We start from the raw sequence: 25,566 nt of genomic DNA, 5'->3' as shown, positions 1-25,566 counted from the left end.
CTTGTTCTGTGCCTAGGCAAGCTTGGCAAATACCTGTTTTAGGATGAGCACAGCTGCTACTTCTTCATACATTCCCTACTTGACCTCGGCAGAGGGAGATATGGCTAACAATCTAGAAATGCCAGAGTTAGGCTCAGCATGTAAAAAGGAAGAAGCAGAGTAAAATGGAACATTTCCAAACAGTAATAAATCAAGATGGACAAGCCAAGTACTATGAAGCACAAAGTGGGGAGTCAGAAGGGCTAGGGATGGGCTCATAACAGGAACCATGCCTGCAAGAAGGGCACAATGACAACAGAAACTAAACAGAAGCTAACTGGAAGCTGTTTCAGAATGGAAGTGTCCTCACAGAGGAAAGGGAGAAGATTGAAATACTGATGTCTTGAGGAACAGATGGTTCTTATTTTCTATGGGATTCCATAAATTATAAACAAACATCTTATGTTCTTTTAAAAAAAAAAAAAAATTCAGCAGCCTTCTCAACAGCCAAATGAGGCCAAAAAAAAAAAAAAGCTATTAGCAGCTGTAGCACTCTTCAAATACTTTACAAGCATGCAGAGAAGACCCAAAGAATTTAAGTCAGCAGCAAGATGCTTCCCTCTCTGACATCATCTTTATTCTGTTGCAGAGTCTAGCTGGGCCACGGGAGGTATACTTTATCTGTAGGAATAACACAGTAAGAAAGCTTTTTCTAATGGTGGCTTTCCCCTAGCTCCTCCAATTTCCCAGGGACTGGGAGGGAAATGGCCTCATACAGTTTGCCCAGAGAAGTTGTGGATGCTCCATCAATGGAAGTGTTCAAGGACAGACTGGACAGAGCTTTGAGCACCTGATCTACTGAAAGATGTCCCTTCCCACAGTGTGAAGGGTGGACTAGATGATCTTAAAAGTTCCCCTCCAAACAATTCCATGATCCCATGATTTCAATTTCCCACATCTCTGGTGTGATGGTGTCACTACACATGCTCCTATTGTGTGTTCTTTAAGCAACAGGACAATACCCCAGAGAGACCTCTATTGTCAGATATGTCATTTCTAGAATTGTAGAACAAACAGGGTTGGGACTGGGAGAAAATTTTTTTCTTATTTCAATGGCTACCTGTGAAAGCAGAAGTCTTTCTGAAAACAGAGTCCCTCTTCTCCCTAAAAAAGTCAGTCCCTTAAAGCAGAACCCAGTCTGTTTTTGTTGAGAAGTCAAGCAACGAATTTCACATATGCACAGAGATGGTCTAAGCTAAAAATCACTGCACAAAGAAACATTCATGAATATCTACCTCCCATCTTCATTGCAGGCTGCCACAAACATTTCTGCAGCTGTCCTGCAAGCTATATCAGGATACCGCTCTGGGTTAAAAATAGCCTTTCTAGTCAAGTTAGTTTTTGCACTGAAAAAGTCATTCCTTGATCAGCTGGCCACAAGCATCAAATATGCTTGCGCCTGCATAAGGAAGTCTCTTCCAGTGAGAGAGCTAGCTTATGCCTTAGAACACATGTAAAACTATGGTCTAGTTTTCACAAAGGGAAGGAGAAAATAAGTAAATAAAATCAGCAATATTGCTCATACTCTTGAGGCAGAAGCAGCTTTCACCTGAGATATGGGATGAATCGGTGCTTCTGCAAATGGCTAAAAGTTACACCTACTTCCTCTGGCTTGCAACACTGTGGTAAGCAACAGACCAGGGCCCTGATTGCCAGAACGTGTTGTGGCACTTAAACCCACAGTAATGTCAGTAACTTGGAGAATTCAGACCCAATTCATTAGCAGGTTCTAATGTAAAGGTATAAAGAAAATATCCCTCTAGAAACTTATCAGGAAAAGAATGAGGAGATGGGATACAGAATTCTAAAGAGGATTGTATATTCCCATGAGAATGCTCACAAAAAAGCCCCATTTATGCATAAGAATATCACAGAACAGGAACAGCTCTGCATGCTTTCAGTCAACTTTTTAATAGGCTAAGCATTTTACAGTTCCCAGCGCAACAAGACAATCAAGTAATCCAAGGCTTGCAACGTACAGCTACCTTTGGAATATGCTAGAGCTTATGGTAGCTCTGGTTGGTATAGACTTAAGAGAAAGTACTGGCGTCCTTTCCAGCTTACCATTGCTGATTTCAGGCAGATCAAATTTAGTGAAATCCCACCACTGCAGCCGGTAGGTTGTATTGGCAATGTTGCTGGCCACAGCTGACTGTCCATCCCCAATCACAGCACCTACAGAAAAGGGGGAAATAATTAGCAATTTAACATCCAAAAGATTATCCAGAAAAGAGCTGGGGAGACAAAACCATAGAAAACCTTTCAAAATCCAATACACAAAACTTGAGATTCTTAAAGAAACCTTATTTAAAGAAATGGCAAACACCTCTTAAATAAGCCACAGAGCACAGGAAATTAACAGGACAGCACCTCCCTGCAAGACATTTCTGAAAGAAAAGAAAGTTGATGAGAGATAGGACTTGTCCAGACTCAAGGCAGAAATCCTGATCAATTCATTTGGTGCAAATGCATTCTACTTATTGGTACTAGTGAAGCTGTATTTTCACAGACCCAAAATTTTCTAGTACAGCTATGAATGCAGACCAGAATACATACTAAGGAAAAGCATTGCCCTGGCAAATCTCACACATTTGTGGATATAATCCTTGCCACTACTGTAAACCCCACTCAGAAGTTACAGGTAGCCTACAATATTTGCCACACAGTAAGGACTGTAACAAAATATTAGCAGGGGGAACCCACAAGCTGGCCCTTTTCTGCTCTGAGTGGCCCAACCTAAAGCAAGCAGGAGCTGCCCTGACGCCAGGCAAATGACATGACCCTTGCAAACCACCCAAGGATCTGGGCAACAGCCTAAGGCAGAAGGCTAAGCACAACACTTCAAAAACCAGCAAAGAATATAATTTTTCAGGCAGAAAGGAATTGCCACTGGTAACTCAAGCTGGCATACATTTGAGGAAGCTCAGAGACATTAAATGCAATCCCTAGGGAGACAAGTGGAGAGAAGAAACAGTTCTCCCATATTAGTACTAGAGTCAAAAATCTCATGCTATTTGCAGTCTCTAAAGCCTTCATATACATGCAGCCCTTGTACTACACACATATACCGGAACACAGAGAAACTCAGGGTAATAGAATTTGATAAGGGAAAGCAAAAACAAGATCATCCCCAAGCAGAAATGAGGAAAAGCAGAGCCTCTAGAGTCTACACAGTCTGGGTTTCAGCATCTCCACACTGTCTCTGGTGGAAAGAACACAGAAAAGTCAGTGGCTTCACTCTCCCTGAAGGGCTAGCTCAGGACTCTTGCTGCACCAGCAGTAATAGTGGAAGAGACATCACTTTGACAACTCTATCCAGTACACAGCTGCCTGTGCTGAGAGCTAAAAGCTTCCTAACTGCTAGTAAATGAAAGTGGTATGGAGGAAGATGAGGAGACTAGGGTAGTCGGAGTTTTACTTTTCTTATAAAAAATCCCAACAGAACACTCAGGCTTGTAAAAAAAAATGGCCTGAAACCACACACACTAACAGTGTTTATGTTTTCTCGGCAAAGTAAAGAACAAGGTGGCCAGGGCAAAGTAAGGAAGCAAATTCTAGACCAGTGCTAATAGAGAAAAGACACCAAGAAGCCTGCTGCTAGTCCTCTCTTTATTGATAAGCCATCTCGAGTCGTGATTTTTGGTTCTGGAGAAAGCTCAGAAATATGCCATGAGCATGACTTCTGAGCAGACAGCTTTACACTGTGTACTCAGCCGTGCCAGGCCTCCAGCAATCGACAAACCTCCACCATGCATCTGCTCAGTCTCTCTATCTGCCTCTCCGACATGCACCTATCACTTGGAGAACAGAATTAAGACCACTGGTCTTACATATGCCCAAGGCTTTGTTCTCCATATCCCCCCAAACAAAGGGCTCCTCTGAAGAAAAGATATGCACTGGAGAAAGCAGATTCAATGCATTAATGAAATTACATTTTGCAAACAGAAGTCGAAGAAGGACAATTAAATTTTATGTTGCTTCATCTATAAAAGTCTCCTCACTGCCAGCCTGGGTTCGGTTCACAAGGGCAGCTCTTCTGCTGTCTTGCCTCCAGCCACCAGGTGGAGAACAGAAAACTAGTTTCTGTACAAATTTCAAGCAGTGGGACTTGCTGCAGGGAAACAGTAATTAGCATTACCAACTAGGTAGCAACTGCCTTATAGGACTGAGTCAGACAAGGAAAACACTCTGCAAAAACAGGCAACAGAAGTACTACTCAGGGCGCATAATTCCAGAATATTGATCTTATTAGAGATAAACATTAAAGTCATCGCCTGTTTTGCAATGAAAAAAACCTTTGTAGGCACAGCAAGTAATATATAAACTGGAAAGTAACATACCTAAGGAGAGTAATCGTACACTCCCTCTGCCTCACAGAAATCTAGCAACATCTCTAACTGCTCCACCAACAGCAAGTTCGTTTGGCTCATACACCTGTTGCACCTACTGCTACAAGTACCATAAACAAGCTGTTGGCAAATGGTTTTGAATTTTTTTTCTGTAAAGATTCTGGTCTTCTCATCCCTTTCCCCAGAACCTTTGGGTCAGTTATGGTGTTTATTTAAACCTTGCATCCCCTTCCCTTCCAAAGGCAGTCAATGCTGCATGGAGAAGCTCACAAAAAGCACTACCTCCCCACCTACCAAACAGCTCTGCACAAATTTTAGAGCCAGCAAAAGCCATCAACTAATACTAATGCTCCAGGTAACAGATACCTTTATCAAAAACACTAGGACACAGGGAACAAGGTTCATAGAGTAAAAGGTTCACGTTCAGAAGGATTTGGTCTATTTCTCAAAGGCTCCAAAGCTGTGTGCCTAACAATCCATGACCTACATGTTTTAATTAAGTAGTTACCTCTACTTGTACTAATTAATTGAGAAGTGTAATTATTGAATTGTATCTAGCTACATATAACAAGGTGGAATAACATCTGTATCACAAGTCCTGCCAGAAGCCTCCCACATGCGTGTATGTACTGTCTTACAGTAAAGATGACTAAAAACATGCAAACATTTCAGACCTTCAGTTTAGGGATGAAAATACTTACCCCCCACCCCACCCCCGTACACAACTATGCTATCCTAACCTTTGTTGTTCACTTCTCCATCAGTCAATAGAAAAGATTTGAGACCATGGGTGGTAAACTTAAGAAAATTCAAGTCCTCACTACAGAACTTTTATTCACTGTGCAGTGTGAGAACTCCCTTCTCAGCTGACTTTCCCCAGTCAGGGTTTCAGCCCCGGTGAGAGAAGAAGGTGCTGTTGCCTCTTAAGTACTAGTGTAACCTGGAGGCAAACACCACACTTCAGCTTTTTAAATGTGGGCAGCAGCAGACCAGCTCTTGCAAGCAGCAGTTCCCACCAAGCACTCGACAGTCTGTCCTGATTCCTGGGTCTTCCACTATCTGATGGGATCACAAGTGACTGCAGTGGGTACCCGAGGGTCTTGGGCTTGTCATCCCCATGAACAGAAAGACCTTTTACTGCAGAGATGATGTGGATTTTAAAATGCTGAAATCCAAAGTGAAGGCCAATTGAAATGCAGTGAACGTAGGTTTGATCGGCAGCTTTCCTGCGTCTGTCTATCACTGCGTAATAAACACTGGGTGATGGTAGAAAGGAAGATAAATGCTTTCAGCAGCAAACCCCTCCCCCCTTCTCCCCCCACCACCCTGATCTCCATCCACCCCCACTTAGCACATGACAAGAGAGTTTAAAGAGTAGGGGGGGAAAAAGTCTTAACAAAGACTTAAAAAAACCACCCCTCTAATCTTTTCTTATAAGCCACCTACACATAACAGATATTTATCCATCAGATTCAATCTCCTCAGAGGGTCCAACTCATCTTGGCATGTGGAGAAATGAACCTTTGGCAGTCAGCTACTGCTCATTTAGGAATCAAGCCATGCAAGCCAACATTAGAGTTTAGACTGAAAGGGAAAAAGGCCATGCAAAACCACTCTCCATGGCACTCCAGCACTCCCTCAGTGAAGACCGGGATACTTCCAGACTACCATCAGACCCTCAGAGGAAGAGCTAATACTCTAAAGCCTAACAGGCATTGGGGTACAAGTTTCAAGAACATGGACCATCTACATACTATGGGAACTGTTTTCCCATGTATTTAACAGAAACCAGAGCTCAATTTTTTCTCTAGACTAGATTCTTTACTCTTAAGTTTTTAGTATCTGGCAGGTTCCCTCATAGTAAGAGAAAAATTTATTAAGATGCTTAAAGATAAGCTTGAGGAACCTGGTGAGGTCCCTGAGCTAATCTGTGACTCAATTTGAGGCAGTGATTAAGCCCTGGTATAAAATTCCTCCTAGATTAGTACTTGCATCTTTAAGCATGGGTACCGTTGAAAAGTAATTACCTCTTTATGACCCCGTTTGTAACTGTAGCTAATGATACTGAGGTTATCCTACACTTACAGAAAGGATCTATCACAGCTGATGAGTTTTACATTCACTAGTTCTAGATTTACTATAATCAAGGCTCCAGGAAGCCCAAAATACAGGACAAATCTACTCGATAAACCAAGGATAAAACTCTTTGCTGCAAGAATACACCAAATTATCTCAACCGGTTCTGAAACAATGAGTTCAGCTGAAATGCGATTACTGATCTCTGAAGCCTAGTGGAGATATAACTGGTTTTTGCACTTCTCCATCCCTAAAATATTTTATGGGGCAGCCTGGTTTTGAGGACTACCTTTGATCACACTAAATATATTAAATCCTAAGTATGAACTTGACAAGTCCAAGCAAATCTCTGTTCCAGGCTACCACTAAGACACTACCTTTGAAGGGGTCAAGCTAACTATCTAAAACTGGGCTAATGCTGTAGAAACAGTGTGCATAGCAACCTGGTATTTTCAAGGATTTATTTTGCTTGGTTTTTAATGCACCAGCAAGCTGTAAATAGGATGTGGGCAAAACAATTTTCATGAATGGACGTACAAAATGTTACTAAGGGTAGTTCGGCATATGCTGGGCACTGAAGGAATCTTAGATTTGATGTTAACCAAGGAAGCATCAAAGAAGTCTATGCTCTCTGAAGGTTGAACCCTTCAAAAAGCCATTATTTTTCCTTTACCCCAGATGTACAAAATAAAACAAAATGCAATTTCACATTCATACTCATTCCAACTGCAAAATTTCCTTTTAAAAGGGGCAATGCTTAGCATGCCAAGTTCCACAGTCCTATCAGCTACTGGAATTTGAGTAGTCCTCAGCTGCAGGTAGTGACGAGGATCATCCTAATAGGACCTCAGTCAAGTGCCCAAAGGCTTCACTTAAATTGTGAACAATGCAAGCATCATATAGGAAGGGGAATATTCCAGCCACAAGTTTCAGACTTCAAAAGGAAATCCGTTTATTTACAAGACACACAAACAATAAAAGAACAGATGCCCTGCCCAAAGACTCCATCTTCAGTACAGTCATGATGGCTACTTGACATATTACCTTCCTGACATTAGAGATCTTCCTTTGTCTGATCATATAACAATTAATACAGAAATGCATCTGGGAAGCTTTGTCTTTGATGGTAAGATCCAGTTTTCCCTCAGGGAAACTAGGAGAGGCTAAGGTCCTTTTCAAATGCATTCCCCTCTTATGTGAATTGTTTGCAATTCACCAAGCAAGCTGATAATTCTTCTCCTTAAGAAAGATAATTCCTGCTTCTCTGCTGTTATTCACCCCATACAGATGGCCCTGCTCATGTCACCCTGCTGCACATGGAAGTCGGAAAAATCAGATATGAAACAGCATGGTGAGTTTCCAGAACCAGCAAGAGTTAAGCCTGCAATATTCACATAGAACCTCTCAGACAAGGCAAACCCTGTACTCTCCTTGGTAACAAATAAGGTATCTTATCACAACCTTTGCATATACACATTGGAGCAAGCAAATGTCACTGTTTAGGAAGGAAGTCCTCATCCTACTCAGGGTGACCAACAAGGAACGAATAGCTTCATTTCCTTGCTGTAGCTACCTCAACGTTCTCAGCGACTGTTAGCGACAGATCGTGGCCTAAGACTCCAACTTGCCAAGAATTTTCTGCAGCCATCCAATACCAGATTATGCACTGTTGAACAGAAAAAAACCCAATCAAATAAGTTGGAAATAATTCCTTCTTTCTACCTCCTAAATCTCTACCAATCATTACCTTAAGTACAGCCTTGCAACAACTAAAGTCTGACAGGATTTAAAACAATTTTTGCACTCTCTTTTTCATCTGTAAGATCCACAATCTCTCATGCCATAAAAAAAAGGGTAAAGAGAAATACCATCTGAACCGTGGGCATGAAGTGTCTTATGCCTCACCTTAGAGATGAGTGGAAAGCAACATAACTGCTCAACAACTGTTAGAAAGGAAAAGGGCTGAATGAGAGGAGTCAGAGCCTGGCTTTGGCAACTGAACACAAAGCAATAGTTGCATCCTGTTATTGACATGCAATTATTTAGCTTATGCTTCAGAGGATACTTTGTTTGCAAAGTTTAAAAGTTCGTTCTTGCTGGGTAGTAAGTATAATTCAGCAGAGAACTGAAGCCTCAAATCCCGCTTGCAAAAGAAGCAGAGCTGCAAATCTTAGTGGTGGTCTTATGTTTGTACAACTCAAATGAAGGTGGTAAGTGCGATTTTCTTCTTTACAGGAAAACCTTTACGAACAGGGACTATTTAGGCTCTGCTGTTTGTTTTCTCATTTGTCATTTATGACGGTTTTAGCTGCAGTGGATGGGAAGGTCCGTGGGAAGGCTCCACTATACTGATTGCTTCACACTATGTAACAGCACACATGCATACGCATTTTAAACAGCAAAACGCCGTTTGTTTAGGGACCACTGAGAGACTCCTGGAATTCTGATATGGGGTACTGTACTGGAATGGTGTGTAAAGGGATGGAGGTGCTCCATGAAGCACACAGGTGGAAAAAAATGTTATCAGGCTAGACAGTCAAGAGAAATCTTCCTGCAAATAGAGATGCTGTATCACTAAAAGATCTTGACAGGAACAGGTTATGGAAACAGAAAGAAACATCTGTTACCGTTGGCTAAAACAACCCACAAGTTGTTTGAGAAGTGGGTGGGCAAAGAAGCTTTCTCTTTTCTCATTTGGGTCCCTTACTGGGAAGGGGAGTCAAGGCTGAAGCCTTCCAATTGGCCAACTACCGAAGCTGTTAAAGGAAGTTTCTGCAAGACATTGTGCTTGTTTTGAGACCATTTCTTTATTTCCATGTGACAGCAGCATGTGTTAAAAGCATGCCTCATACTACCATATGATTCAAGCAGTAAAACATGTTTCCTACAGTATAGCCTTTTAGGGAAAATATTCAAGCACTAAAAATACATTCCAATCTGTATTTTATTTAGCTAAATGTTTTGTTTTGACCTTTTCTGAATATTTTCAGCCTTTTAGGTGATTTTGTCTGTCTGCAGAAAAAAGCCCTAACAAAAAACAATAAGTAGAGGGTTGGAGAAAGGGGTTTACACTTTCTTCCTAACTACTGTTATTCCATACACCATAAAATCCTCTGTTTCTTACAGAATCAGCAATAAAAGTGATCAGCTACTGCCCTGGCATGGGAGTCAGAAACCTATTTATTAGAAAATACCAGGGAAATAAAGACAGTTTTACCTTGTCAGTGTGAGGAGAAACAATAATCTGGGTTACTGTAATTCCTCCATCCGGAGGTCTGTATCAATCTACTAAAAAAAAAAAACAGTCAAATAAAAAAAAATTTGGTATGAACTCTCAGGCAACTGACACTTCAAGAGAAAAGTGGTTTTCAGAATTAAATGGGGCGAGGAACGCAAACAAGGCCAGGACACACTGCTAGATGGAAAGGCAGAAGAGAGCTGACCTCTGCAATCTCTAAAGAAACATGTATTCTCTTCCTTCACTTCTGTCTGAACCCACACATGGGGGCATGTTCCCAGCCTTCCCCTCTTCTAAGCTTCAAGAAACAGTAGGTGCATCTCCAAAACAAAACGCCACATCTCTTCTGCCAGTTTCATGAAATCCCTGTGAAGGTGAACTAGGAAGGTCTCAATAGCTAATCTGTGCTGTGTGTCGCTCGGGCTCCTCCCTCTGCCAACTCTGCCCCTTGCAATGCCTCTGCTCTCTCCCGTCACTAAATCCTTTGCTCATTACCAAGCCCTTCATTAAATGCTGTTGGAAGTCTGCTTTTTAACCTTCACGTCTGTGTTTATTCTCTGCACAGAAACAGAGCAAAATCTGTGCCTGGCAGGCATTTGCTTTTGTAAAACTCCTTCTTCTTTCCCTTTCTGACTTTTCAGAGCATGAAATGTGCCTACTAATCCTAATTGCCTGGGATGGAGAGTCTTGCAGAGACTAGACAAAGGGGGCAGCCTTCCACCAAGGAGCTGCGAGTTGGCACCAGACTCTTAAGCTCTCGAGTCTCCAGAGCTCCCATCTCACTTTGCTGCATTTCTGAAGAGCACAAGGACAAACTTCTCCAAGTAGCTATATTAGGAAGAGGACTTGCCTCCCCAGCTCTCCTGCTTAAAATGGCCCTCCCAGCACAAGAGCCTATCTGAGCTCGTTGTACAACATGACTCAGGCTGGCCATAGTCTTCAAATATTGCCGCTGTATGTCAAAGCAAAAAAGGTAAACATCTGACTTTTAAGGGTCATTTGCCTGTCTGCATCGGAGCGCCAGCTCTCTTACCAAAGAAAAAGTTTGCAAGGTTCCACTGGCACATCCACAGCCTTGGCCTTTATTTCAGTATTAGCAGTGCCTCAGCCAGTATCACAGGCACTGAGAAACTGAATCATTATGGTATTAAGACACTTTTGCCTTCGACAGTCATTAAAGAACTTTATGGACTAGCAGAGTTTGTCTGGATTCAGAGGAATATTTCCACTGCAGCAACAAAAAACTCTTTCACAGGGTTGCTGTCATTGCCTAACCAGAACGTCCTTACCACCCAAGGTTAATGCTTGTGTCCTCCGCAGTTGTCACACCACGCACACTGTTGACTAGGTCTACTGCAGTTGACTTGTCTAATGTAGACACTAATGCAGTACCAGACTAATCCAGCCTTGCCAAAACTGCTGTATATAGTTTTAAATAATTCAGAGTTCCTACAATTTCTTCAGATTTCCTTGTAGGGACTGTTTGCCAAGACACTTGCCAACTTTAACCCATATTCCACACAGGCTATACCTTCTCATCAATTCCATAGCTCATAAATTAGCTTGGCCACAGTTTCAGTTCAGAAAATAATTCCTCTCCTATCCTAAGCAGAGGCTCAAATAGTGTTGTAACAGCACTCCAATCTAAACCAATATAGCCATGCCAACAGATAGAATAGATGCAAAAATAACAAGTGAAACTGCTTTTACACAGAAGAGCCTTTTTCATTGTGAGTGTGCATTTTAACTACACGAAATCCTATTAATCCAAACAAATCAGCAAGCCAAATGCCTGCTACCGCCTCTGCAGCTCTTACTGCAAGAATGTGTGCTTAGCACAACTTTAAATGTGTGTGTCTTATGCCAAAACACTCATCTGCAGTGGAAAAAAACCTCAGCAGTATCTTGGTAGAGCACATGCATGCCTTATCAATCACCACATTGCAATAATACAAACTTTCACTAATCCAAGAAGCAATATGTTCCCTAGAAGGGTTTGAATTCCTGAGATTTAACCGTGTATCAGTAGAACACCAAGCTTCCACATGTGAGCCACTTTTCATTGTGGAAATAGCAGTACACACTATTAATAAAAGCTCCAAGCACAGAAACACATTCAAAGCCTTGTACTTGGCAGTGAATGGAAGACTTGCAAAAATTCTTACTATTCTTAAACACATTTCAGGACTGCTATATTACAGCAAAAGCCCCATACACCCAAGTTTGCAGTGGAAATGCTGTGTCAGCTTAGCGACACAGACTGAGCTACCACCACAATACAGATCACTAAACTAAACACTCTCAATGGTTGATTACATTTCACAGTCATAATATCCTGTGGGCAGCATAGGTCTGCTGAGGAAATACTTGTCTGTTCTCAATCTGTACTCATCTAGGGAGGTCACATGCTCTCAGAGAAAAATGCACCTCCATTAACAAGAACGCAGGTCCTGACAACTTAAATAAAGTCCATATAATAAACTAACCAAGTGTCTTGCGACAAATGAAGAGTTGACAGGTAGTATTTATAAAATGTATTTTAGGGGTGTGCTGTACTCATCAAGAGCCTCTTCTCAGACTGGTGGGTCCTGCAATCACTGTGTCTGCAAAGAAAACAGGCACTAACCTTGTGTAGGGAATACAAAGCTGGAAAGACATCGCTAAAGGGAACAATTTATGAGGTAACCCCAATCTCAAGAGCAAAAGATGAGAAGGCAGGACAGGAACTGGGAAGTAAGCAGCCGGGCTCACTCTTTTCTGGGTAAAGTGGTGAACAGGGAGACAACCAAAAAAAGAATGAGCAAGCTGGGGAAACACAAAATCTAACAATAGTTTAACTAATGGGAAGGCAGTTTAAATTTAAGCATGGTGAGATGGAAAGGAGGAAGCCCAGGCTGGAAGAACACAGTGGGGAGACCACATTGTTCCAATTGGAAAAGAACAAAGTAAAAGAAACCTACAGCAAATAAAGTACTTGGCTCTTACAATGTTTTTAATACTTTCTGATGGAGGAAATTTTGAAGGTGGTTTGGCATGATCTAGATGACAGCAATGCAAACAAAACTTGTTCCTTACTGCTACCAGCTTTAACACACAAAGCAGGCTCCAGCACCTCAGTGCATCTCCACACAGAGCCAGTGCAGATTCAGGCTCGAGAGGTGACCCAGACCCGAGAGTATGTGGAGTGGGCCTGATGAAGCACGCTGGTCCACCCCTGATGGACCCCCATGTAACAACATGAAAGGAACAGTGCGACCCTTAGAACAGGGAGGCAGCGCCAGAGCTCCCAGAGGGCAGCAGAACTCCACCAAGGAGTTCAGCCAAGCTCATAACCTTGCTGTGACTTCTGTAAATCAGTGCCACAGCTGAGTTCAACCCAGCCAGGTCCAATCCACTGCAATTACAAAAGCGACTACAAGATGAAAAGAGACTAACACTTTATCCCATTATTTTAAGGAGTATTAAAAGTCAAACTCAAAGCCACACACAGAAAAACTAAGACCTAAGTTCAAGGCAGCAGAAGTATGTCCTAGCTACTCAGCATGCAGGCCCTGTGCTGCACAATGAATGGAGACTTCAGATGGGGTTTATTTCTTTTTAGGCAGACTTGACCTTAATCCATCTTGAATTAGCTCATAATACTTCCAGAGGATACTAAATAAACCTGTCCAAGAAGCTGTTATACAATACAGCCACCACAGCTACCCCACACAGCATTTACAAGCAAGAGTAGAGGGAAATTCAGATGATGAAAATAGAGCAATCACAATTTACTCAGTTTGTGGTAAGATTTTAGATTATACACAATTGAAATCTGGAGCAGGCCATACCTTACTGGAGGCAGGGGTCACAAACTAAAAAGAAACTGTGGTGAGAGGCTCTGAGATCTCATCTTCACAGCAGCAGAGCCAGAGGTCCAGCTCCTACCAGACCAAAGAATCAGCAGTGGTACAGCCTAAAAGATGATGAGCACTCCAGGTCAGCCTCTCAGTCCTAGAACTCAGTGTAAAATTACAGTCCAAAAGGACAATTTTACTAGATCTCACAAGTCAGAGGACAGCAGAAGTTAGGCAGTTAGCTCACTAAAACCACAGTAGTGGGGAAAACTGACACCCAGTTACAGCTAGTTTCTTTGCAATCACACAAGTTGTGACAGGGCTTTGCCTCCAGCTTTTGCTGCTTCCTGTGTCAACAGACATGCAGGTACCTAGTGAATGAGGGAGGGGTCTTCTGTGGAACCTCAGCAGCCAAGCTGGGACAGAAAAAGACAGAAAAACACTCCCCTCACACCCTGCCTGTGCCTTCCACATAGAAAACCCAACCAAGCCCTCAGCAACACGCTTTTTCACCTCACCTTTCAAAATCTTTGCAAATCTGTCCATTTCATGTGACCTATAAGCTCTTTTTCTAAACTTTCCGTTACTGACTCCCTCCCCACTGATGAAAGATTAAAACAAAAGAAATATTTCACAGGACAAGGCCTTGGGAGGGGATAACAGGCTCAAATGTAGCAGAGCCTTGCAAAACAAAGAAGATAAAAGAACAGATAGAACCTTGAACTGAAGAACAAGGAAACCTCCCTTAGTCCTGTGCTCAGAGATACCACAAAGCCTGCCAAAGCTGGATCCTTTTAGCTCATTATAATGTGAAAACCACACCTCTTGATGAGAAGTCCCCTACTCAGATAAGATCCCCACCCTTTGAGTTTGCACAGAACAATAAAAATACACTGGAACTTTAAATTGAGATGAGACATGTTGTTAACCAGTGACAAACAAAGTGGCAAGAAACTACCCAATGGTCATTACATTAAATGTGTATTTGTGTAGCTTAAAGTGTATAAATATGTCGCTTGCCTGTGTGCAGTGTGCTAGCTTTGTGGAATTACCACCTAGCACCCACCTCTGCGCAGACATAGATTAAACAAATATCTCAACTCCGTGTGTTTTTCAGTTCATTGCACACAAGATAAAAGAACCCATATTTTGGGACAGCACCACCACAACTTAAAGTCTTCCAGAGTTTATCATCAGCCCTTTTCTCTCATTCCATCTTGCTATCATTTCCAGTCTCTAAGCACCGTTAGTTATTTGTCTGCCCTCTGTCCTCTTCTTCCTGTGTCTTCTTTCCCTACCACTCTGTCAAAGTAGTTTTGGATTTCATCCACACTTTTCAGTGTTCTCATAATGGGGGTATGGGGGTGTACATTTGTGTATGTTTGCCTCCTTCCCCCAGTCATGCTCCCCACCAGATTTTGAGCCTGCCCCACCCCTGATACCAGTTCCCATTCCACCACCTACTGCGAGACAATTCTTACAAAAACTGTCACTAGACCAATTCCCTCCACTACACAACTATTCTCTTCTACTATGGCACCTCAGGGAAGACAGCGAGATCTGACTGGGTTGGTCTGTCATGAACCAAACAACAGATCCTCAAACAACTTGTGTGTGCAGCACACCAGGAGAGATCACATGGATGGGTGCATGCATTCCCACACCATGAATGCTAATATGAAGAATTGTTTGAAAGAAGACAAAGTGTTTCTCCAGCTTAACTGAAACCCACGCCTGCAATCCCAGCTGCCTCGTCACCACCTTTGACTCATTCCTCAAACCCTCCCCTCCTCCAGCCTCCATTTCTCTCTGTGCAGAATCTCAGCTGCTTGTAAGAAAATTACAAAGTGACATTACTTCCTCCACCCTTTCATCCTTCCCTTCCCCTCCTGCAATTCTTCCCATCACATACAGAAGCATCTTCCCAACCCTTCTAAGCACTCCACCTGCCTCTGATTTTATCTCCAGCTCCCTATTTTGTGCCAACTTCAATCCCTTACCATTTGACAATACACATTTGCGAGCTCTTCTCTTTCCTCTCCCAATACAAATATGCATTAGATTCTTGCATCTCTAAATTCCTCAGAGACTCTGGAACACAGTTTGGATGTCCAGGGTGAGAAGGGGAAAATCATTCACCCCCATGTTCTCCCCATCTCTAGCTGTCAAACCGCACCATGCGAACTCCCCGCAGTCACTTTTCTTTTTCTGATGAGTTCAGTTTGGATCCTCTCCAGCCTACCTCTCACAAGCCTATCCAGCATGCCTCTCCAGCCTCTCTCTCAAATACTATTAAAGCTGCTCTACTTCTAGTGACTCCCTTCCTGGTCAAACCTCAGGACTAGCAGTCTGTCATCACTACTTCTTACTTAGCAAAGGTGGTAACATTTTTGATACTTGGATTACTCCTCCCTTGCCTTCTGTGAATGACTTCCACCGCTACCACTCTTGCCACCTCCAAAGATGCTGAAGGAGACAAATGAGCAATTATGAACATCATCACAACTTTTTCCACACTGATCTCCATGCTTGCTGCTAGCTCTGAAGTTATCTAATGGGTCATAAGCCACACCTACATACTCCTTCCCACCCATTGATGCAAAAACAGGTAGGTTGAAGCAACTAGATACAGCCGAAATTGTACAGTTTCAGGCAGCCCTTGAAGCAAGGGAAAGGGATGTGAGCCTGGTTCCCAGATCAGCAAGAGCTGGACAAGGCAGGCTACCAGAGCCAGGCTCAGCAGGATTTGAGAGTCCATAGCAATTACATTCGTAGAGGCTGGCTCACAGCTCCTGCTGATTTTGAACTCAGAAACATAATTCCTGTGTGCCAGGCTTGCTGGATTACAGCCCACACTGAGCTCAGTGGGAGAGTGTGTCAACCTACTGCTCAAGAAAGCAAAATACAGCTTCCTTTAGTAGCACTGACTTGCAGTTCCTTCTTAGTTCAAAACCAACTCTCTGAGCTCCTACAAACACTGGAGACCATTCCCTCCTCTGTCCCACTCCAGAGGTGGTGGTATACTAACTTGAAAAAAATGGGGTGGGGAAGGGGAGACATATGAAGTACACCTCCACCCATGGTTCCTGTTTATATTTGTTAGCATAAAAAATCTCCTACTGTCTGCGTTTACTTTTGATTGAGCTCTGACGCAACAAGTTAAAAAGCTGGTATGAGTGTATGTAGTGCTAACATCCTGACTAGTGCCTGTCCTACTGCACAAATACTGTTTGGATCCCCTGCTTGGTTTTGTTAAAGAACACCTGTCTCATGCAGGACACTTACCACCCTCCAAACGTTTGACAGCCTCCACACAGAGAGGGCGATTTCTCAGTGTGACTCACATTAAGGCAAACCACACAGGTAAGGTAAACCCATCTGGGATGAACAAACCCATAAGTCAAAAGTAACTCCAAAGAGGCAGGCAAGTTGTGACTAACCTTCCAATACTTTCCAGCTTTCCCTCTAATCAAGGAAAGCCAGCAGGCCAGAAGCATAAAACCAACAGAGCAAGCTGAGGTAACGATACTATGTGGAGGAAAAACTATCATTGCAGAATCTAATAGCCAACAACAACCTTTGACTTGTATTTGTTAAGTGATAATGGATTGATGCATTAATGCTCAATTATGTAAAAACCCCCTTCAGGGCAGCAAGAAGAGGGATCCAATGGTACAATCCTATCTACCTGGGAAATGGAGCTGGAGATCAGTGCACAGCATCCTTATCAGATCCTTTATACAACATACAACTATGTTGCCATAGCAAGAGCTTCCTCCATCTTTATGCCAGGGTGGCTATAAAAATGTCTATGAAGATATTCAGTACTGGGTGTAGCAAATCTGGCTCAAGGTTTGCTTTGTAGTGGTTGTTTTCTCCCCCCCCCCCAAAACACGCAATCAAAAATCATGACTATGCTCTTCAAAGATGACAGCCCAACGCAGCAGGCCACTGAGAATTCCCACCCCTCTGCACGGCAGATCGCACAGGTCCCTGCCTCCCCTCTGCGCTCTGGAGCGTGGGTAACTTTATTATTTTTTTTTCCCCCTTTAAAAAAGAAGGCAGCAAGCTGTGGGAAAATACTTTTATGGCTAAGTGAGCTTTACCACCCACAAAGAGACAGGTCCCCAAGGGGCCCTCACCGCCCACAAAAAGATGAGCACTTCTGCAAAGCCTTACCCCTTCTGATATAATGATATCTAGAAATTCATCACTTTAACAATGCACACAAAAGCAATCAGCCTGCACCCTTCACTTTTAAGAACATCATCATCTCTCTCCAGTGCCTTTTTGAATCTCAAAGCCAGCTTTAGCTTCCCAGCCACCAATACAAAGAAAGGCTTATTGGGACAGCCTGCATCAGCAAATACAATATACAAGCTTTCTCAGATTCAGTGCTCGCTTCCATCATGCGACACTGGAACAGATTACAGCTTGTGACACAATGCAGATGGCTAGTGGGACTTCTCCTGCACCGGGACAACTGAAGACATCCCCTCAAGACTCCTGTACCTATACCAGGCACTGTGGCATGAGTACTACACCCATAAACTTCCCCTTTAGCCCAGGCAACAATTTTACTAGCTTAAACGCTCCATGTACTGGAAAAAAACCACCTGTTTCAGCAAGTAGGTGAACTCACCTACCATAAGGTGAGTGCTGAACTTTATGCAGCAGGACCTCAAGAAATAAAAACAACCTAACACCACCACTCAAATATCTGCTATTTGTTTGCAGTCTAAGTTCATCTGACATCAGCTTTTGCATCTTTCTATACCTTTTGTCTACCGAATTAAAGGATGCTCTATAAGAAATCTTCCCCCCACATAGATATATCTAGACCGATCAAGTAAAAATGACTACGTACTACTTCTTTGATTAGCTAAATACAATAAGCCTATGTCACTCTATAGCTGCAGTCTTCCTCAGCTGATTCTTCCTTCAGCTACTTTGAGCCCTTCTGAAGTACAGACACAAGCGTCGCACGTGGCTTTGCACACCACCTGAAATGACATTAATAAGACCATATAAAAAGATAACAGCAATTTCATACTCCCCGATATTCCCATAATCACAGAATCATCAAGGTTGGAAAAGACCTTGAAGATCATCTAGTCCAACCATTAACCTCGCACTGACCGTTCTCAACTCCACCAGATCCCTCAGCGCTGGGTCAACCCAACTCTTAAACCCCTCCAGGGATGGGGACTCCACCGCTGCCCTGGGCAGCCCATTCCAACGCCCAAGAGCCCCTTCTATGAAGAAATGCTTCCTAATATCCAGGCTAAACCTTCCCTGGCACAGCTTGAGGCCATTCCCTCTTGTCCTGTCACTTGTTACTTGGTTAAAGAGACTCATCCCCAGCTCTCTGCAACCTCCTTTTGTTACTGATTTTATTATCAACTGAAATTAAATTGTGTTTGATTTTAATATAAGTATAGAATGAAGAGATATTTTAGTAAAAATAATTTATTTCACATTTATTGTATTTTGAATGTAGCAACCGACTGCTACTCTAAAATCTCCTGTACAGCCCTGTACCAAGGCCAAAGGGATTGGTCATAATTGTTTAGTAGGAACGGTTAGAACCTAGGTAACAAAACACAAGATGGTTTGTAAACTGATTTATGATACATATATAGGACTAGAAGAATGCAAGTAGTTGTCACGGTCCAGGATTAATGGGAACTGAGGGAAGTAACCGTAACAGCTTGCAAGTACCTGCCAAGAAAACCATGTCCTTGAGCAAAAGGTAATTCCGGCAGGGGGAGATTGCAACCACTGACTCATGGACCACCTACTCACATTACACCCCAGACCCGTTTCTAGACATTTCTAACCTTTACTGCACAGAATCGGAAATAGGAGGAGAATATGTTAATGATTTATTGGAGACTGTATGTTTATGTATGGATATTTAATGAATATGTATAAGTAAGTTCTATATAAGGTGTATGATTCTGGTGCCCAGCACATGCTGTTGGGGAGAACACTCCCCTACACGTCCAGCCATTAATAAAGAAGTGTCTGCTTATCTACATCACATTGGTGTCGATAAGTTTTTATCTCTGTTTTCGGTAACACTTTCAGGTAGCTGTAGAGGGCAATGAGGTCTCCCCTCAGCCTCCCCTTCTCCAGACTAAACAACCCCAGTTCCCTCAGCCGCTCCTTGTATGACCTGTGCTCCAGACCCTGCACCAGCTTTGTCACTCTTCTTTGGACATGCTCAAGTAATTCAATGGCCTTTTTGTAGTGAGGGGCCCAAAACTGAACACAGTAATCAAGGTGCAGCCTCACCGGTGCTGAGTACAGATACTGCTTGCCTATGTAAGGTCTTAAAGCTAATCACAACAGGAATTCACATTCCACTGGTTCACATGCTATCCCTCAAAGACATTTTCAGAGTCACTACTTTGCTCAAAACAAGCCTTTGCAAACTGTAAATGGGACACACATTACTTGTCCCAAGGTATCTAATCTCACTCTGGACTGTCATAATATTCACTTACCCACAACATACCATTACTTGGATCATCAATGGGAGTGAAGCAACTGCAAAAAAGATCTGCCCTCCAAGTAAACAGATTGAGATTGCCACTGTCACATTGTGTATTTTAATATCTACAGACAGAAGGTGGGTTGACTCCAGAGCCCAAACACCTGGCTCTTTGAAAGGCCAGCAGCAATAGACTGGTAACACTGAACTCTACGCTCTTAAGAGTGCTTAACAACTGGCTTGTTTGAAATCCATCTTGCCTCTGACCCAGAGTCATTCCACAAAACTGGTTCCTTTAACTGTCCAAAATATTTCCTATTGTTTCAGCCTAATTCAAGGCTTTGACGACCATTCTGTTCCCATTTGAATCCTCTTTTACAAATGACTATGTACCAGGGCTGGCAACAACCACCTTGCAGTTGCACCATCTCTTCTGGGAAACTACAGTAAAAGTATAATTACCACTTCAAGGCTCTGTATTCCTTTTAACCCTTTGACAGGGCTTTCTTATGTGGGGGACAAAGTCACACACGTTTCTCTAATAAGCTTCTCTCAAGGGGCAGCATAACCAAAGACAACATACTACAAACATCTCTACAACTCCTGAAATGCAGCCAGTCACAGACAGTTGTCTGGCACACTTGAGTAAATGCAGATCTTTCCAACTACTGCTAATCTCAGTGCAGTCACATTCCCAGATACTAGCCGAAAATCCCCTGACACCTCAGACCTCATCAAGCATATCCTGTAAAACAATGCGGTCTGCACTCACTCTGACCAGAAAAATTGCGCTCATTCTAATCTCACTTGTAAATAAAGTTGTAAATTATGCTCATAACCTACAGCTGTTAATCCATACCAACTCTTTCTATGGACACTTACGCTACATAAGTAGGCGACTGAGGGGTTTTCAGCTTTCGATTCAGCTTAACAAAAGGAACTAAAAATGAGAGACTCTTGGCACAAAATAAGTATCCTCATGGAAAGCTAGTAACAAAAGCACTCTCTAATAACATCCGCTCTCAGACAAACCTTGAAACATCATCCTCTGCAGTAACAGCGATCACAAGGTTTTACAATAGGCTTAGCAGTCAACACCAATACATGCAACTAGAAGCAGCTGTACCTACTGCTGAAACACAGCGTTTAACACAGCTTCAGCTAAAACAAACTCCATCCTCATCTCCAGTGAACTCAGACATTGTGTCACTGATCGTGTGCACTCACACAATTCAGAATCACTGAAGACTGAGGGTAGAAAGCATCTCCGGAGAGGCTCTAGGCCATCCCCCTGCTCAGAACAGGGTGAATTACAGCAAGTAATTCTTCAGTCAAACTTGGATATCTTCAAAGATGGAAACTCCACAACATCCTTGGGCAACCTCTTCCAGCATTTGACCACTCTCACAATTAAAAAAAAAGGTTTAAAGTTCAAATGGAATTTCAATTTGCGTTCATTGCCTTTTGTCCTTCACTGGGCACCACTGCGAGGAGCCTGGCTCTCTTGTCTTTGTTACCTCAGTTAATTATACACATTGACAAGATCTACTCCTGAACCCTCTCTTCTCCAGGCTGAACAGTCCCAGCCCTCTTAGTATCTCCCCTCCAGTCAGAGTCTCTAACCCCTTACTCATCTCTCTGGCCCTTCGCTGCATCCACTCCAATATGTCCATGACGCTCTTGCACTGGAGGCCCAGAACTGGACAAAGTGCTCCAAATATAGCCTCATCAGGGCTGAAGAGAAGGCTCACATCCCTCAATCTGCTGGCCAGTATACTGTTGGCCTTCTTTTCTGCAAAGGCATGTTTGCTGGCTCATGTTCAACTTGTTGTCCACCAGGACCCTGAGGCTCTTGTCTGCAAAGTTGCTTTCCAGCCAGTAGGTCCACAGCCTGTACCGGTGGATGGGGTCATTCCTCCCCAGGTGCAGGACTTTGCATTTCTCTTCACTGAACTTCATGAGATCTGTTGGCCCGTATCCCAGCCTGTGAAAGTCCCACATGAACAGCAGCACAACTTTCTGGTTCATCACCTATTCCTGCTGGTTTTGCTGAGGGTGTACTCGACCCATCATTCAGATGATGAATGAAGATGCTAAACAGTATGTATTGGCCCCAAGCAGATTTCTGAACAGGCCAAAGTCCACTTTCCTGAAGAGCTTTGCCCACAATGCTGACCTGTAGATATTTCCTTATTTAACTGCATATGCTTGAGGTAGACCCCTTTTACCCATTTTGAGGCATGAAACCAACAGAGCAAGGCATGATGAAAGATAAACAAAGCATCCAGTTACAAGACATAAGGCTAATTCACTTACAAATAAATATTTATTACAGTACTCATGCATTCACTTAGCTAACATGCTATCTTGTGAGGCAAAGGAAATAATATTTTAAATTAATCTGGGAGCTGCAAAACAGTTGCAAAAAACCTCTGCTGCATCAACAAAACTGATGCATTATCTTCCCCAATACAGGAAACCAAGATGTTTTGTTTCTCATAATACCAAAACCCTACCCGTTGAGCCCTGTAGCCATGTTGAGTATGAAATGTGGAAAAGACACAGCACCAAGTAGCAGCAAGTAGTGTGCCTACAGTGAGTCTCCTTGGGTCACATCTAGCACAGCTTCTGATCAAGTACCAGAGCTTCTTGCCCATTCCATTAAATACAGGTTGTTGACAGGTCTGCAGTCTGTCACATCAATGCAAAACAGAGCAAGAAGGGACATGGAGTAGGAAGGGGAAGAAATTAATAAACAGATCACAGCACTGTGCTACATAGGAAGCAAAAACGTTGAGGAAGCAAAAACATAATGTAGGAGGAAGTCACTTGAGTCTTTATTAGGTATCTGAGACTGATGTGATCTGAGAAAGGGCTCCTGCAGCAGGCACACTCATTCACACTGTAAAACCAAGTTCCATACTCCTGGCTAGAAGAATTACATTTGCAACAGTGCCGCACACAACATAATGATGGCAATACCAGCTTCAAATTGCACAGGCAGAAACAAGAAAAAGAATCCCTATCACACAGGGCTCATTTATCTTGAGCAGAGTTAAGCAGGCACTGTCTAACTGGTCTCAAAATATCCATTAATACTTGCAGTCCAGAATAAGTTTAAAAAAAAAAGTATCGAAAAACTGCAGAAACAGAGGAAGAGTACAGCCTCTTTTAAGAAAACTTGATTACCTGCTGCAGACAGTGGTAGGGTTTGTGTACTGGGAGGGGCGGAGGTGGAGAACAACTCGACCTTTTCAGTGGATAAATGTAGAAAATAAAAGAAAGCAGGTGAGGAGCACTGATCAACAGTAAAGCTATATGCCACCTTGGCACTGTCACTCTGTCAAGCAGTGTTTACTTCTGGAAGCAAAGCACACATGAAGGAGCACGTTCCATACAAACCAAACAGCTACTGCTTTTCCCCCCCCTTTCAAGAGTTCCTGCTTTCTTAGTTCTTATACCACCATTGCTGCTTTAATTTCATCCCTCCTGCTCAGGATCCTCTTCTAGATATCATCCTTTCTGCACTCAGACATCAGGGCAGGATGCAACCTGCCTAATTTTAGGCATCTAAGGTATCCACAGCAGAAACATACTTTCAAAGCTCTCTATAACCAGTGATAAATAGACTGGCAGCTCCACAGAAGATTCAGAGCACCTAAGTTCAGCTCACTTCAGGTGATGAATCAGAGCAGAAGATTTCTTTTTCACTGCTAACTATGCAGGAAGCTTAGCCTCCCAAGTCAGATAGCCCAAAAATTACAGTGTAAATACCCCCCATAGTGCACATAGCTACGGATTCTTATTTCTGGTTGACTCACATCCCTCTCAGTTAACACATTCTCCGATTTAGCAGATTGAGATGAACTAGGACTTGAGCTGCAAAAGCATAAAGGAAAGACAAGAACAAAAAGGACTCAGCAAGAGCAGGCTTTGAAGTGCCAATAGCACTATTTTGACTCTTTAGTTCACCTTTACCGTGCAATACTGTGAAGAGGCAACTCTTTCCATATAACGACATTAATATACAAAATATTACAAATTTATTTTAGAAATTAAACTGGTTTTGGAGTCATTCAGGCTTTGAGAGTACTCTGCTCTCTGGAATCAAATAGGAGATAGCATCTTACAAGGTTCTGATGCAAATTCATTCCCTCTGCCCTTCAATCACTAGTGGTTTGCACTCGTAATGTCCCAACTAAAGAACCCAAACTGGATCTGTTCACAGCTGACAACAGAGAAGCATTTGTGCCCACAGAGCACCTTGGCCACTAAACGGAAGAAGTGAACAGAGGCACAGAGCAAGCCAGGCATTATAAGCAGCCAGATTAGCATTCTTCCATTCCAGCACACAAAGTACTCTGACCCTTTCTAGCTGTGTATGTTTTTTGTACGCGACAGTGTACAGCAGGAACAGACATCAAAACAAGGATGAGTAACCATACAGATTCTCACTGCAGAATGTGATATTTTGGATGGGAAGGAAAGGCTAACTGGAAACAACACACACAACCTTTTCCATCACATAAATGCATATGTCAACCGCTTTCTCTCAACACTACCTACTATTCACTTTCAGGAGACATCTGGCTAGACTGGAAAACTAAATCCCCTTCAACTCAGAGGAGCATCTATCTGCATCAAAACCAATGCCACCAGGTTGGCACCTTTTGTGGGGTCTTCGCACAGGGCTAGTATTTCAGAAGAGATGGCCTGTGGGTCATTCAAATGCTAATGACGTCAACTACCTATCAGCCTTCACTGTGCCAAGGTAGAACACCAGGGCAGGAGTTACAACATGAGAAAAGGGGCAGCTGGACTGCCAATTTAAGCATAGAGCTGGAAAAAACAAGCTCACAAGTGTCCTTCAATACAGTGAAAAATGACTGATGCACTGTAAAGATGGACCTGCTAGGGACAATGTAGCAACTGTGGATCAGCTATCCAATCCTTATGTAGGCACAAGAAGTTACATGTGACCAGTTGGTTTCTAGGCTTGTTTTCTTTTAAACATTAATAAACTGATTTCTACCATCTGGGAAATGGATTTCATTTAAAGAATGTTTGTTTTTGACCACAGTCACGATGTGGTATAACCCTGTAGCCACAGCTATAGAATCTATGAAGTAGAAGTCAACAATGGATCTAATACTAAGATAAAAGTTAACTCAATGACTTTACGACTTTATTCTGCCTTCATCCAATCCATCTATGACACTAAACTATCAGATTTTATTTATGAGATACACCCATACAACTGAGCAGCGACATTAAAAACTTTCATAGCCGGAAGCTGCTCTAGGAAAGCAGCAGCTGGAGAGACGCAAAGGCAGATGAGAGCCGAGGTCCAGCAGCTAACCTTTATGAAACCCCGTGGACTGCAATTGTGTTATTAGAACACATGAAGCAAGCTTATAAGTGAACACTTAAATAGGAGGATGTCACAAAATTAAAGTCTTCTCCACACTTCCAAAATCCTACTATCTCCAGAAGCTTAAGTACCATGTTGAGGAAATTGACAACTCCAAGGAC

General features: G+C 42.7%; 1 protein-coding gene across 4 annotated transcripts in view; it reads right to left on the bottom strand.

Moving 5' to 3' along the window:
* The window catches only part of AMBRA1 (autophagy and beclin 1 regulator 1), a 138,817-nt gene that overhangs the window by 52,978 nt on the left and 60,273 nt on the right, over positions 1–25,566 (bottom strand). For all 4 annotated transcript variants that reach the window (XM_074909501.1, XM_074909505.1, XM_074909506.1 and 1 more), the window contains one exon: positions 2,104–2,214. In XM_074909501.1, the coding sequence (XP_074765602.1) occupies positions 2,104–2,214 (111 nt within the window). The remainder of the gene's footprint in view (positions 1–2,103; positions 2,215–25,566) is intronic.

This window comes from Athene noctua, chromosome 6 (genome assembly GCF_965140245.1).
Source record: "Athene noctua chromosome 6, bAthNoc1.hap1.1, whole genome shotgun sequence".
NCBI classification, from domain to species: Eukaryota; Metazoa; Chordata; class Aves; order Strigiformes; family Strigidae; genus Athene; species Athene noctua.
The sequence above is the reverse complement of the archived record's forward strand: the minus strand, read 5'-3'. Positions and strand labels throughout refer to the sequence as shown.